Raw genomic sequence first — 16,408 nt, 5'->3', positions numbered from 1 at the left:
GTTTTGTCCTCCCGACTCAGCCTCGACTCTTAATCACTGAAGCATTGGGTCCAAAATACCAAGTTCCATGACAGGCCTCTATTCCCTCATCCACCTGAATTGGACCGCACTCACATGGTTCAAATCCTACTTAAACAACTGCCAATACATCTCAGCAAATGTTTTTTCCTCCAGCCCCCACCCGGTCACCTGCGGGTACCCCGAGGCTCCGTCCTTGGTCTGCTTATCTACACTCTGCGATGTCATCTGCAGACATGGAGTCAACTTCCACATGTATGCAGATGAAACACAAACCTACTTCTCCTCCTCCAGCTGTGACTCCCAGTTCGCTATATCCTATCAGATTGTTTGACGGACATCAAAACCTGGATGAGCACTAATTTCCTGCAGCTGAATGTCGACAAGACAGAAGCCATATTCTTTGGCTCCTGTCAACGTCGTCTTTCCTGCGGGTCTGAACTCATCAACCTCCCCGGACTCTCCCCCAGACTCTCCGAACCCATGCGCAATTTAGGCATCAGGTTCCATCCCCCAGCTTTCCTTTCTTCCCCACATCCGATCCCTGACCAGGACTCGCTTTTCCCACCTCCGTCACATTGCCTGCCTCCATCCTTACCTCACAATAAAAGCAGTTGAAACCCTCGTGCACGCCATCGCCACTTCTCAGCTGGACTATTCCAACGCCCTCCTCACTGGTCTCCCCAGTTCCACCATACACAAAATTCAGTTAATTCAGAACTCCACTGCTCAGATTCTCACCCTCACAAAACTCCGTAGCCCCAACACTCCCGGCCTTGCCGGGTTCCACTGACTCCCAATTACTAAACGTTTCGATTTCAAGATCCTCTCACTTGTTTTTAAATCCTTTCATGCCTCGCACCTCCCTGTCTATCCGATTTTCTTGGTCCCCACTCCCCCACCCGCTGCCCCCGCTCGACTGACTCCAGCCTCCTGTTCGTCCTTCGTCTTCTCCGTTCCACCATCAATGGCCATGCGTTCAGCCACTATGCCCCGAAATTCTAGAACTTTTTCCCTCAATCCCCCGCCTTACCCCTCCTCCCCACTTTCGATTCCCGCATAAAGACCTTATTTGATTGTGCTTATGGTTCCCTCCCACCTCTCTCTCCCCCTGCCTTGGAGTCAGACTCCGCTACTGTCAAGCACTCCGGGACACTACCCCACGTGAGGGGCGCTAAATAAATACAAGTTGTTTTCACTTGTTTGCCCCACTGATTCCCCAGCGAAAGGTGAACAGAGTGTTTCCGTAGGAGCTGTATTTATTATTGATAAGGCAGGGCGAAACAGTAAGTTTCCTTACTCCACACAGAGCCTAATAATAATCCCTCCAAAACCAAAAACAATAATAAATTGGTCATTTTCAATCTACGACTGTTTGTGGGACATTGCTGTGCGCAATTGGCTGCCGCGTTCGCCCACAAATATACAGTCAATTCACTTTACAGTATATTCTGTGAAGCGCTTTGAGACGTCAAGAAGACGTGAAAAGCGCTATATCAAATGCGAGGATTATTATTATTATATTATAAAAATCACTGCATTTGATGCAGTGTCTGTCGGACATCAAGTCCTGGATGAGAGCTAATATCCTGCAGTTGAATGTCAACAAGACCAAGGCCCTCCGCTCGGCTCCCATCAGAAAGCACCTCCATACCTTGGGCACTGACAGCATCTCCCTCTATGAATGCACTCTACATCTCACAGAGCAAATACGGAACCTCGGCGTTCTGTTCAACCCTCAACTGTTTTTCACCCCCCACATCCATGCCATGACCCGCTCCGCCTTTCCCCACCTCCGTAACATCGCCCGGCATTGTCACTGTCTGACATCACAGGCCGCTGAGACCCTCATGCACGATTTCATAACATCCAGGCTCGACTAAGCAAGCTCCCTGCTTGTCGGCTTCCCCAACTCTTCCCTCCACAGGCTACAGATCATCCAGAACTCTGCAGCCTGTGTCCTCTCCCGCACCAGGCTCTGCGACCCTATCACCCTCAACCTCACCTGACTCCGCTGGCTTCCTGTCACTGAGAGGATACAGTTCAAGATCCTGGTCCTCATCTTCAAAACCCTCCATGGCTTTGCTCCCCACTACCTCCATGACCTTCTAGCCCTCTACCAACCTGCTCGCTCCCTCCACTCAGCGGGCTCCAGCCTGCTTCACCTCCCCTGTCTCGCCCGCCCCACCATTGTGGGGGCGGGCCTTCAGCCACTCTGCCCCCACCCTCTGGAACTCCATCCCACAGTCTCTCCGCCTCCCTTATTGTTTCACGTCAGGAGGACACCTCGAGATGCTTCCACAGGATTTCCTGTAAGTGTAGCAACTGTGTGTTGTAGGCATCATGGCACAATGCAATGTCCAACAAACAGCTATGAAATAAATAAAAGATTTTATCTGAGAATCATTGGCCAGGACACCAGAAAAATCTCCCTTCTCTTTCCAAATGGGTTATTTTTAACTTCCACCTGAACAGGCAGATCTCGGTTTGATATTTCAAAGGACAGCACCTTTGGCAATGTAGTGTGCCCCAGCTCTACACTGGAGTGCCAGACTAACTTTATGAGTTCAAAGTCCTGAATTAGCGCTTGAACCCGCAAACTTCTGATTCACAGGCAAAAATGCTACCACCTGAGCCAGGCTGACACTAGTTCTGAGTAATGCTGTGATATGTGGTTGTCTGTAGATGTGTGCAATTCAAACCTTCTGCCCTTGTGAGGTTCTGGGTCCTTGGGCCCTCTAGCAGCAAATCACAGTAGTTAGGGCACCTACAGCATACAGTTACTTCCTTACAGTAAATCTTGTGAAGCGCCTTGAGACTTCCTGCTGATGTGAAACTCGCTACAGCAAAAGCAAGGTTTAACTTTCATTTACTGGCTCTAGTAGAGGAACTAGCTCTAGCAGAGGCATGATTGACTGAATAGTCACCTTCTGTGCTGTAATCTCTGTGTAAAGCATGTAAACCTAACAAACCAGTCCCTAAAGTCAACACAAGTGACCGTTTGTGTATTTAGCTTGCTGGACTAGTTTACTGTACTATTTAATGTTGAGACAATATTGAACTTACTCATGTACCCCCACATTTTCAACTAGAACATTTAGGTGTAGACCTAAAGACGTAGTTTTTTGTTCCTACTTGGTCTTTGCATTCGTTTGTGTGCTTTAGGAGTGGAGAGATATTTGAAGCTACAGATTTGCTTCAGTTTGACTCCAGGCACTGTCATTTACTCCCAGGCAATGTTACACAGAATCCATTGACTTTCCAATTAACACCATAACAGGAACAAATTTGTTCAACTTGTACAGTGACTAATTTTTCCGGTTTAAAAGCAGAGCAAAGTACCTGTGGCCAGGGAAAGGTTAAAGGCAGCCGCTCCTTTTTCAAATTTTATTTTATAAATCAACAATATCAATCCCACTGTTGTTCATTCCTTTCAATGGGAATTAGAGAATTATACGTCATAGCTGCTGATTTCCAAACCTTTGGATTCAAAGTCCTCCAGGCTAGGGAGGAGAATATGTCACCAACGGCTTATTTTCCTGATTGTGATCCAATGACGCCTTCCCTCTCCTCTTCCCTTCCATTGGTAACGGATTAGGACAAAATCAGGTTGGGCTGTGATGCCCTTAAAGATTGACAACACTTGCTGCCTCAGCTCACGCAATACACAACACCTGGGTGTATGACTGCATGCCTTTAGTCGGGGAATAATTTGTTTGGATTTTGGAAGTTTCTGGTGTGCAGCACTCAGAAATTCATACATTTTTAAGTTTATAATATCATTGAATTGTTCTTAAAGCTGAAGGATGTTCTCATAAATACTAGAGGACAAGAAACCTGGGCCTCTTTCAGAAACAGATGCTGTAGCTGATGGGTAAATGGAAGGATGAAATTAAATATGCCTCCTTCATCCTGACTGTTCTTGTGATGCTGTGATCTACACCCTTGAAGTCAAATTAATACTGTTTTTGTTGTTAATAATAATAATAATAATATTCCTTGCATTTGATATAGCGCTTTTCACGTCGGGAGGACGTTGTTGTTGTAATACTGAATTGAAATTGGCCACAATCTCATGTCTAGTGTATAGGTACAATCTGGTTGAGGCTGCGGTGCTGAACTGATTTCAAATAATTGTTAAAAGAAACAGAGGGGAGATGAGGATAAATGCTTTCACTCAGGGAGTTGTTCGGATCTGGAATGCATTGCCTGAAAGGGTGTTGGAAGACGATTTGATAACAAGAGAGAGAAGTAAGATAATTATTTGGGGAGGACAAGTTTGCAGGTCTATGGGGAGAGCGCGGGGGAGTGGAGTTGATTGGATAGCTCTTTTAAAAGAGCCGGCACAGACACGATGGGCTGAATGGCCTCCTTCTGCTGTATAAATCTATGACTCTATGACACCCAGAGCTGAGGAACTAACAATATTTACAGCACAGAAAGCGGCCATTCAGTCCATTCAGATTAATCCATTCAGTTCTGTCTTTTCACTGTACGCTTGCAAAACTCAAAAGCCAATACGGATCCTATCTCAACCACCTCACCATCCTAACGATGCTTTGTGTGCTTAAAATTAATCCCTAATTTACTCCTTTGTTCCAGTATCTCAAATGATCTTAAATTGATGCCTTCCAGTCACTGAGGCCTGGAGACTGAGAGTACATTCACTCCAGCAACAGGTCTGGTGCATGTTGAGGCCAGCAGCCCTAATCCACTCTTGGGGTCCAACGCACAGACCAAATGTAATCTCTTGTCCTTCACAGAACATCAGGATCCGCAGTGTGCAGGGTGACATGTACTGTACGAAATCTGGAAAGAAATTCTATGGCCAGGTCTTGGAGAGGTTTATGTTAATTGACCAGGAGCAGGTGGTGGCAGGCTCCTACAGGTAAGGGTGAGAGTGCGGTGTGGATCAGAGGAGGGTAGTGTGATGATGTACAGTATGTTTTTAAGCATGCCTGCAGAGCAACATAACAGCACACATTTCCGTTCTAGTCAAATCATTAACACATTGCCACTCCCTAAGTATGCCCAACATTACAATCCAACCAGAGAAATTCTGCTCCAGAGTAGAAAAACCGCACTATCTGGTTTGACTTATTTATGTTTAAAAAAAATAAGTTGGTCATTCAATCCACGACTGCTTGTGTGCAATTGGCTGCTGCGTTTCACCCACAAAATATACAGTCAAATCGTTTGCAGTGTATTCTGTGAAGCGCTTTGAGACGCCTCGAAGACGTGATAAAGCGTTATATCAAATGCAAGGAATATTATTAATCCCAACCTATTAAACCTAGTATACAAATATTAAAATATAAATATAAACGGTCACAATTTTTGATTGCGTTTAGCCTGATTTCCATGTTTTCTCCAGGGCTAGTGCGCAGGGTGACACAAACTGTACTAAGTCTGGAAAGAAATTCCATACAGTCGGGTTCTGAGAGGTTTATGATAATTGACCTGGAGCTTACATTCTCTTTCTCTAACACACAATAAGTTCATTTTTCCTCCAAAATGACTTGCCATACCAGGTGCCACTCAATGGAAACACAGCTACGATCAGCGCCGGATCATCTCAGATTGGGAAATCGATATGTAAGGCATGCTGTTAACCACATCCACAATGGTGTTCCACAGTCAAATTAATGGCTCAGAAATAGGCAGCACCGTTTGCAATAGAACAATTAAAGCCATTCTTTTCTTACAACACACAGGAATTATTTCAGGTGCTGGTGTCCAATACAGTTACCTGTTCGATGGGGAGCCTAACCACAAGAGATCTGCTATATCTCCCGCCTCAGTTCCTACCTCACACCAAATACTGTCAAAATCCTTGTCCACACTTTTGTCACCTCCCACCTTGATTTCTCGAATACACTCCTCGTTGGCCTCCTCAGTTACACCATTTTAGTAATAGTAGCAACTACAAGAAAATTTATTTATTTACTAGCAGTGGATTGCCAGAGTGTATTAGAGCATCAGTGGCTGTGCTGCTGCAGTCTTGGCCCCAGAATGGGGAAGAGATGCCAAGTGGAGCCTGGCTGCTACGAGTGGCATAATTTGTTCTCACAATTTTTCTGGTTCAGCTCAATAGATTATAGTTGTTAGATAAGTGGGAAGCACTTTGAGATGTCTCGAAGACATGATAAGGTGTTATATCAAATGCAAGGATTATTATTATTATATAAGTGTTCTTCGTTACAGGTTTTTGGCTCAGTAAGACGAACGGGAAAAAATAAATTGAAGGAATCTGTGTGAGAATAACCTATGAGGTCTTTTCATTTTCTCTTTGTATTAGCTTCACCTGGCTCTCAGGACAAGTGCATCTCAACTTTGTAACCCTGAGTATGGGGGAAATAGTGCAGGAATTCGATGAAGAGTTTCGATGTCTTTACGCAGAATCAAAACCAATCGACCATTTCATCAACTCAGATGAGGATCACGGTCATTATTCATTCAGGAGAAGAGAGGATAAGAAATCCCTCAAACAGAAGGGGGTGCCTGAGGCAGCCCACTCAAACCCTTCCAGCACCCTGTCCGGCGACAGTCATGGCAGCATCAAAAAGTCGCCATATCCGAGCACTCCAGCTGGTAAAGTACTGCAGGAGCGTAAGCAAACCAGCCCAAGGGCGTCCATTCAGACTCCTCATACCTTTGAATGGAAATTCACAGGGAACCAGGACTATAAACCTAATGGGACACCAGTTAGGCCAGGCTTGTATGACCTGAAACCCAGCCTAATCATCCATTATCCAACCCAACCTAATCAGAGGGGGAATGTTGTCAGCTCCTCCAGAACTCCCTGGGGACCACCACCACCACCACTATCACCGACACCAGCAACAACAACAACAAATTACCTATCAGTGTGGAATGAAAAAAGCAATGCAATTGTGCAGAAAAGTGACGAGGTTTCCGACGACAGCAAAGGTTTAGAGGGACCATCTCAAGGGATGTCGAGAAAGGCAAACCGAATGACCCTGGGACACAGCAAACTGGAAATGCTGAAGGAATATAATATTAAGATGAAGTCCAAGAATTTGTACAGTAGGTTTGAGCTACAAAAGCACAATTCATAAGTATGGGCTGCCTTGCCTAGCACCAAGCTGACTCAACAGTGACCTCTTGAGTAATAGTCCTTGAAACAAATAAAATGATGAAGCATGTTTGGAATAGAGTAACTGAAAGTTCTCACCTTGTGCCTGAGAAGAATATGACAGGGCTAAAAAATCGTCGAAACTTGAAAATATATGTACTTCATTTCTCCCCCCCATGAAATGTCCCTCAGAGAAGAATGATCACTGTTTCACTGAAGGAAAGAGCGAAGAGGTGCCTCACAGCATGGAATGTGTGTTGATAAACTCAGAAAAGTTGTGCTCTCCTGTTTTTAAATGGGGGATCTGATTCACCAATGTCTTCTCAAATCACTGAATCTCACATGTTGAAAACAATGGAGAATGTTTTGTCTTTGGGACTGTTACCTTTTAGCACGTCACTACTATGCACAGTTTCAATGCTAATTGTCAAACAGTAGAATGACACTGTAGCCTGTAGGGAGCGAGAGTAGCGCAAGGGATTCTTTTCTACAAATTAAGGGTGAGTGAAATAGGACTCCAGTATTTAACAAAAATTCTGTCTAATTTCTGCAATTAAAGTTCCACTTAAGTGTTTAGTATAAATTCCTTTTATCCTGTAATGTAAACTACCTACCCCATTACATTCTGTACATCAATAAAGGACACATATAAGCTCTCATTTGCAATAACATATTCCCGATTTCTGTAGAATTCTTACTCACGTATACTATACAAGTAAGAGCTCTGCAGAAATTGGGAAAGTGACGGTCCAAAGGAGAAATTGTGTGGATGTCTTTTGTTGTTGGTGACAAGATGTTGCAATACTGTGATAGACTGGGAGTAGTATAATATGAAAATGTTCGAATTATAGAAATTATTAATAGTTGCCTTTGTATTATAAAGGAATTTACAGGACATGTCATGCCACAAAATCTTGTAAAAATAGGTTTCCGGCAAAAATGTATTGAGGTATTTTATATGATTTATATGTCAAATCAATTTTGGACTTGCAGTTTCACTAATCAGACACATTTGACTGTACAATACGCAATCACTGAACTTTATGGTAAATCTAGCTTTTTCTATGCACTCGAGTATACCTGTTGATAGCACATACGTTTTTATATAGTCAGTACATGTGGAAACCCATCCCCGTGCTAAAGAATATCCACCTAAACTGGGAGTTCCATATAACAGTTAGGTTTACACTCCAGGAATATGTTTACTTGTTCTGTACAGGCTGACTATTTGCTATACTTTGTAAAATCATGTGAACTCATTCAGAATCAAGTTACAGACACTGTGCCGGGGACGCTGTTTGGCAACATTGAGCTGAGTAACTAGCAACAAGAAAGGAAAATTACTACCATGGATGGTGTCAGGATCCTCAATAAATTGAACACTACCACACAACACACAGAGCGCATCGGGTGGAAAGGTGACAGAGGTTAGGCTGGGATCAGACTGTCCACTGACCTTCTAGATGGAAGTGTGGCTGAGACAAGGGAACAGAGAGAAGCTTTTAACCAAAAGGCAATTAAGATGAGATGAGCTGCTGGTTTGAAGCTGCTAACTTATGACTCCACATCTCACTTTAGATAAGTAGGGAATGAAGCAGGAAAGATTAGTTTAAGAATGAATTTAAATACCTGAATTAAGGGAAACAGAGAGACCAAAGAAGCTCCATGGTTCTCATTTACTTTATTGAAACTATATCAATGTCCTTGGTGAGCACATTTACTTTCTTTTATTTAAGTTTTAAAAAATCTCTTTATAAGTTATTTCCTTTATATCTTGCTATTTTCACTGTTTCCACTGAACAGGCTTGGGGGCCAAGATCACAAGATCCTCTCCATATCACAAGATCCCCAACACGGGTTCCAAGGCTCACGTCATGCAGACCTCTCTCCTGCTATTGAAAAATATTCCCCCTCATTTTATAGCCATACATAGAAAGGTAAAACACATGTGATCATCTCTTTGCTAGAATGGGGGGGGAAGTAAAGCTCAGGTTAGCTTTAGCTGCAGATGTAGACCACATGCAAAAAGATGAGGAGTATTTCTGAGCTTTTACATTATGGAAGAAGAGATGGGATTATCATGCCCTGGAAACATCAGACCGAGGGGATCAGGACAAAGGGGGAAGAGAATTGCCTTAGATTCGAACCAAACAGTTTAGCCTAAGGCCCTCGGCCAAACTCACAGGCCTGAAATGGGAATAGGACCAGGGAGGTTTAGGCATTCAGCCTACAATGTAGCCTTTGGACTGAATTGTGCCCCTGAAAATAGTTTCTCTTTTACTGATGTATAAGCACTAATCATATATCAACAACACAGTACCTCGCTTTTCCCCCAATACGTGTGTGTAAATAATATCTGCCCACCTACATATGTTTAAAGATGCTCAATTCTCTACACATAACCATTTAATATCTATTTTCATAAAGAATGTCATTCCACGGAAATGGGTGATTTGAGAAGGTGAATCACATTGGCCCTGTTGCAACCTTTATTGACATGAGGAATCTCTTGAGCTTCGATACCACAGCTGAAGCTCACTGAATGAAACTCTCAATAACTTACGGCAGCAAGAGTTTGTTGCTGAGTAACCAGTAACAGCTCAGGCGTTGTCTGCTTGACAAAAGCTAACTGCTGTATATTGAGAACCATTTTAGCTTGGTGTAAGGTAGCACTTTTTAATATTTTATTAGGTCTCTGTCTTTGTACTTGTTAATATGTAAATTGAGCAAGGATATGGACTAATCTGTCAGTTGAGCGTGTCGCAAATTATAGTTCATTGTAAGCAAGGGGTCCTGGGAATCCATAATGCTGACTTTAAATTGCTTGATACAGATCATTGCTAAGCAGATCCATGGAATCTCTACTGCTTCGTAACCTTGTTAAAACATAATTAATTATATAGTATATATAAACATTATTAATGTTTTAATCTCATTAAGGGAGGAAGGGAGGAAAATTGTGTTTTCAGTTTGATTGAAGTTTAATAGATGCATTTAGATTCTTACACACTACCAATGCTAGATTGCTCATAATCTTTGAGAGGGCTGGACTAATTCAGTTTCCAAAATGGTTAGATCCCCAGTTGTTACCTGTCTGCAATCATAGTTTTGTTGCTTCTGGTATTTATCTCCTTGTATATCAAATCAACTCTGTACTTGATGTTTCACTAATCAGACACATTTGCCTATAAAATACACAATTGCTAAATGTTACAGTAAATCCTGTGAAGTACTTTAAATGCAAGGATGATGATGATTATTATTATACAAAGGTATTATTATAACCTAAATCTGGAGAGGGCTAAATAAGGAACTCCTACAAAATTGTAATTAAAAATTATAATGAATATCAGTGCAAATAATGCTTTTTATGGAGCAAAACAACAACAGCAAGATTACATTTGTATAGCGCCTTTCACGTCGGGAAGATGTCCCAAGGCGCTGGACAGTGTACAGCATTTCAGACCCGAGCTGGGGTCAGGGGGGAGAAGGGGAAGGGGGTGACCAATGGCATGGTCGAAGAGGAGGGTTTTGAGGCGGGACTTGAAGGAAGCTAAGGAGGAGGCGAGGCGGACAGATTGGGGGATGGAGTTCCAGAGGTTGGGGGCAGAAGGCTCTCCTGCCAATGGTGGGGTGGGTGGGTTGGGGGACGTGGAGCAGGCCAGAGCCAGCTGAGCAGAGGGAGCAGGCGGGTTGGTAGGGAGTTAGGAGATCATAGAGATAGGGTGGGGCGAGACCATTGAGGTGAGGACCAGGATTTTGAACTGGATCCTCTGAAGGATAAAGAGCCAATGGAGTCGGGCGGGAGTGGGGGAGATGGGGTCACAGAGTTTGGTGCGGGAGAGGACACGGGCTGCAGAGTTCTGGATTATCTGCAGCTGTGGAGGGAGGAGTTGGGAAGGCCGACACGCAGGGCGTTTGCATAGTCGAGCCTGGAAATGATGAAGGCATGAATAAGAGTTTCAGCGGCCTGAGGGGTGAGGTAGTGGCGGAGTCGGGCGATGTTACGGAGGTGAGGGAAGGCAGAGCGGGTCATGGCTTGGATGTGGGGAAGAAAAGATAGTTGCGGGTCGAACAAGACACCGAGGTTCCTGACTGGCGGTGAGTTGAAGTGTGCAACCATGGAGGTTGATGCTGCCAGAGCCTGAGGTGCTGAGGCGCTGGCGCGAGTCAATCAGGAGGGCCTCAGTTTTGTTCACATTCAACTGTAGGAAGTTTGCCCTCATCCAGGACTTCATCCAGGATCTCATATAAAAATATGAGAACTGAACACTCCCAATCAGTTGTGGGGTGGGGTGGGGGGGGTGGGGAGGGAAGAGGGAATGGGAGTAACAAAGCAGATGGAAATTGAATGGGCACAACTCCCCGATCCTGATCTCTCAGCCAGGAACATACTGCATAATGCAAGAAGGTGATTTGAAAAATTATGCAATATGAATCATGTGACAATGCATTTTTTTTAACATAACTTTGCAGCCATTGGTTTGTAACCTCACCACCTCTATGCTTATAGTTACTCATTTGTTTGACAAATTTAGTTTCTATTGTAAGTCAGCCTAAAGTACAGTAGATGATATTTGAATGTGCTAAACGGTTTCCAATAATTTTTACTGAGGTAGCCATTTGGCATTGCGGGATTCATGCACAGGTAATGATTTAGCTACCTGGCATATGGTTTGAGGATTCAAAGAGAAGAAACAATTCTCTGGCATTCCAGACTGTTGTAACTCGTATCAACCTGGACCAATATCAACTTGTTAGGTTTTCTGCCAATCTGCTTCAGTAAAGCTGTCTGACTGCTTCCCAATAAAAAAAACAAATGGGAGGTGTGAAGAAAACATGTTTCGGGTTGAATAAACAAAAGTGTTCTTTGAAGTGTTTTTTTAATTCAGTGTCAGGAGTTTTTGACTTGGCTAAATTCTTGAATAAGGCATATAATACTGGTTTATGTGTGTCACTGCTTAAGAAAGAATGTTCATGTTTTGAATACAAGATTGTTTAGTGCCAGGTGATCCTTAATCATCACCTGCATAGGCAGATGAGACATCAATTTAACATCTCATCCAAAAGGTTCCCCCAGTACTGCAATGGATTGTCAACCTTGACTGAACAGTTTAGTAGGATATGATGGTTTTCCCCTGTAACAGGAATCACTTGTGTAGCCTATTGCAGAAGAAAGTAGTTCACAAATACTGGGAGCATTTCTCAATATAGACAAGAACGTTTTCCCCCCTGCCTAGAGAGAATATATTGAAAAAAAGTATAAAAAATAGTGTTATACTACAAGCACCAGATAGGTACAAGCCAATTATCCAATCAAAATCCACTAACATAATTTGCCTAAAAATACACAGTCACTAAACTTTATGTAAAACTCTGTGAAGTGCCTTCTTATGATTTGATGTGATAAGGCACAATATCAAACACAATTTTTAACCAATGTTTGGTTAAAAATTGTGTTTGATATTGTGCCAAGACTCCTTGGCTGGATAGCTTAAGATTATTTATAATAGTATCAATTATTCTTATTTAAAAAAACTATTATTTGTTTACATAGAGAAAACTGAGTGAAGAGCAAGTCCCGTAATACATGACCCCATTGTGATGAAGAGAACAGAGATGAGATAAACCAGGTAGTGTTAGAGTGCAGTTGAATGAGTGCCTAATACACATTTTTAAGTAAACCACAATACAAATGGAAAAAGCACCATGATGCTGTGAAATTGTCCTTAAATATAAGCACTCTAACTTTGATCCTTTTATAATAAATAGATGCTGAACTTCAGACAGAAACATTCTTTCCTTTAAGAACCTTCTGGTTTCATTGAATAAAATTGTCTCTGTGAATTAACCTGATGTCAAAGGGCCCTCTTGTGGTTGTTATTTAGGTTTGCAAATAATATCTACAGTATTTCAACAAATCATCCTTTATCTGTTTTGAGAAATCAGAAGAAATTGAAAGTTATCTAGAAGTATTTGATCAAATAGGATGAAGAGCCTTCTCAATCTGAGTCTCTTGGATTCTGTGAAATATATACGGTCAACACTTCACAGTATATGCTGTGAAGGGCTTTGAGAAGTCTCAAAGACGCGATAAGGCCCTTTTTCAAATGTGAGGATTATTATTATTAAGTGAATTCTGATGCTTAAGTGCAAAGTGTAGGAAGATTTTGTACTTGGAAATCAGGAATCAAAAAAATGTCATGCAACTTCAAAGTTCTCCCACAAGGTGTTTCCCTAGCACTTGCCATTAATGTTGGTTGGATTAGCAGCTTTGTTCCTCATCAAGCACAACACTACATTTTGTGTTTTGTCCACAAAATACACAATCTTACAATATATTCTGTGAAGGGCTTTGAGACGTCTCAACAACGTGATAAGGTGCTATATCAAATGCAAGGATTATTATTATTAAATTTTTGGAGGGATATATAGCGTGCGTCATGGTGAATATAACTAATTGTAATAGTACCCCCCTCAACATCAGGGCCCTTCCTAAGTAAGGTGAATTGATTTATTAATTGTATTTTCCATTGAGAAACTTATTGTTTCTAATAACTTTTGGTCTTTTTCTCTTCATTTCATGAACTATTCTACTCCTCAACTAAGAGAACAGCATGTAGTCATCCTGCCACAAGTAAGGGTTGACCCACCCACTGATTTCCCTTTCACTTCCTCCCTGCGGGTAGCTGCCTAATTGAGATCAAGAGCTTACTGTGTCTGGGCAAACCCAATGCAATATGTTCCTTATCACAACTTGGCTCTACTGAGCTGAGCTGCTCTGTCATCGAATCCTGCATGTTAAAATGTAACCCTTTGAGGATTAAAGGACCACTGTTTTGTGAGGATATGTTAGCTTCTATGTCTTCGATTTCCTCTTTTCACTAGATTCCCCTCCCCCATCTCAATTGCCACATCCTTTCTGCTTCAGAGAAAGAAAGTAAATACATAATCTGTCTTGGTCTGTGAGAGCGAGTATGTCACTGCAGCTGGGGAAAATCAACTTGAAATCTCCTTGTCTGTGTCCACTGAAGGTGTATACAACCTGTCTGATAGACCACGTACTATACACTATTAATCCAAACCAAGATAGGAACTACCACAAGCCATTTACCCTTTTGGTAAATAATAACTGCTCAGCTCTCTTGAGTGTCAGAAGGTTAATTGTATTAATTATAATACTGTATCTAATATTTGTATCATTCTGACCATTCCACTTTTCACATTTTGGTAACTGTCAGTTCCTTCATTAACAACAACTATCCCTCTTTGATTGACCTACCTGTTACTTCAAGAGTGTATTGATCTATTTAATGTCAGCCATACAATGATCTCTTGTGTCTCTCTCCCTCTCTGTCTCTGCTGGAGCTGACATGGAAAAGGAGAGCATGGGTAAATAGATTAGTTATGATTTAAATACAAGTGTTAATTTAAGTGTTAAGTGTGTCGTATTGCCAAATTTCAGGGTAAATTGTTAAAGCCAAAGGCCAAATTTATTATTTGTCAAGCTGTCCTCACTGCGGCAAGTTTATACACATAGTCTATTACTGCCATTCAATCCCATAGTAAAGATTGTTATGATTGCGGTGTGTAAGTAGTAAAATCTGGCCAAGACTGTTCACCTGTCAATCACATACTCCTCCACCAGTCATGGGAGGTCCGTATGAACTGTTGTATGGCATCACGTGCTCTGCAAGGAACATTATCTTTGGAATTTATGTTTTTTGCTCAGTGATGTGCAGTATATTGCACTGTCCCATCTAACGTCTTTGCGTGTCTGTATACAGGAGGAACATTTCACCATCATTTGAGTGACAATTTTAGTTCCATGTAAATTTCTTCTTGGGATTAGCTGTATTTTACATGGCTTTGCTATATTTATACAATTAACATATAACGAGATCTCTCCAATCTGTCTGCACTAAGTCAGCCATAGAACAGCAAAGAACGACCTTCTCAGATGGATGACTCATAACTCAAGAGTATTTATTATATGATTTGTAATTTTTTTTAAATGATTCAAGTAAGGTCATGATTAAAGGAAACATTTGTGTTAATTATCTACCATGACGAAGAGACAAAACTTCAAAAAATACAAACAAAGAAAAAGTGATGATCAAGAAATTTAGCTTTAAAAATGTTCAGAATTTGACCTTAGATGGTATTTGTTTTAGGAATTTCAGTTTTCACAAGATTGAAGTGTTGTCAAACCATTAGAGCCTTGGGTGTTCTTGGAGTTCCAATCATCAGAAACCTGATCTCAAAATGATTTTAACTATCTTAAGGCAGAGAGGAGACAGGATCAAGTCCTTTTAAAACCTTAAGAGGCATGGATAATGTGGATTAAACAGATTATTAAATTTAATCTGTGAACACGGCACCAAAAGAAATGAGTGTGAAACTAACAAGCTTCAAACAAAATCAGATATTGTGGCTATGTGAAATAGATTCCCAGCTAAAGCAGTTAACACTTTAAAATGAATGCCTTTAAAAGAGATGAGGAGGTACTTGCTTCCATATTATTTATGAATCACTTGAACCATAGATGGCCAAAACAGCTCCCAGCAGAAATCCATCAGTCTCTATTTATCATAATCAGTTCTGAAATAACTAATCCCATGAAGCCATGGAACAGTCTCCTGAAGATCAGACATACTCTATGTATAGTGCATTCCCCTTCCACTTGTTTTAATTACCTCCTCATAGATTCAGAGTAGGTTCTTGAATATAACTTATAACACCATAAAAATTACCCTTAGCCTAAATGCCCTGTAGACAAAATACTTTATACTGTTTTGTGAAACGTTCCTTGAGTAATTCCCCATTAACGTTGGATAAATTAGGCCATTATTCTTTGATTCATGTCTCAGTCCATTTAGGAATATCAAAACCAGCCATCACACACAATACTTCATTTAGGAAACTCCTAATAATATTAATCAAGTGCTTTGTTTATTTTCGCACTGAACACCCCTCAGGCCAAAAGTGTAAAAAAATGTTGAATGTGTTGAGTTTTATACATAATATGCTTTATTGACCCTTAAATATATTAAGATTCCCAAGACAGTATGACTGGTTTTGCAAATTGCCCTAGGTGTTCACAAGATTGACGTGAAGAATTAATGTAACATACTGTGTATAAATACCCTGTCTCTTATCAATTATCAGTGCAGCTTGCTTCAGGGCGTGAATGGCTGTGACAATATTCTCCAAGATTTCAGAGAAACAATCTGCTGTTGATTAAAGAGTCATTGGAAATCTAGTGTGGTTTATTATATGGGTTGGTAGCTGACA

General features: G+C 41.5%; 1 protein-coding gene across 1 annotated transcript; it reads left to right on the top strand.

Moving 5' to 3' along the window:
• The first annotated feature begins 4,706 nt into the window (after positions 1–4,706).
• LOC103189038 (protein FAM83C) lies at positions 4,707–10,341 on the top strand. The gene is made up of 2 exons (XM_042341924.1): positions 4,707–4,906; positions 6,317–10,341. Exons 1-2 carry the CDS (start codon positions 4,707–4,709, stop codon positions 7,095–7,097), a joined length of 981 nt encoding a protein of 326 aa, XP_042197858.1. The 3' UTR covers positions 7,098–10,341.
• The last annotated feature ends 6,067 nt before the right edge of the window (positions 10,342–16,408 follow it).

The sequence above is a fragment of the Callorhinchus milii genome, unplaced genomic scaffold (genome assembly GCF_018977255.1).
Source record: "Callorhinchus milii isolate IMCB2004 unplaced genomic scaffold, IMCB_Cmil_1.0 Scaffold18, whole genome shotgun sequence".
NCBI lineage: Eukaryota > Metazoa > Chordata > Chondrichthyes > Chimaeriformes > Callorhinchidae > Callorhinchus > Callorhinchus milii.
This window is presented reverse-complemented; position numbering and strand designations above follow the sequence as displayed.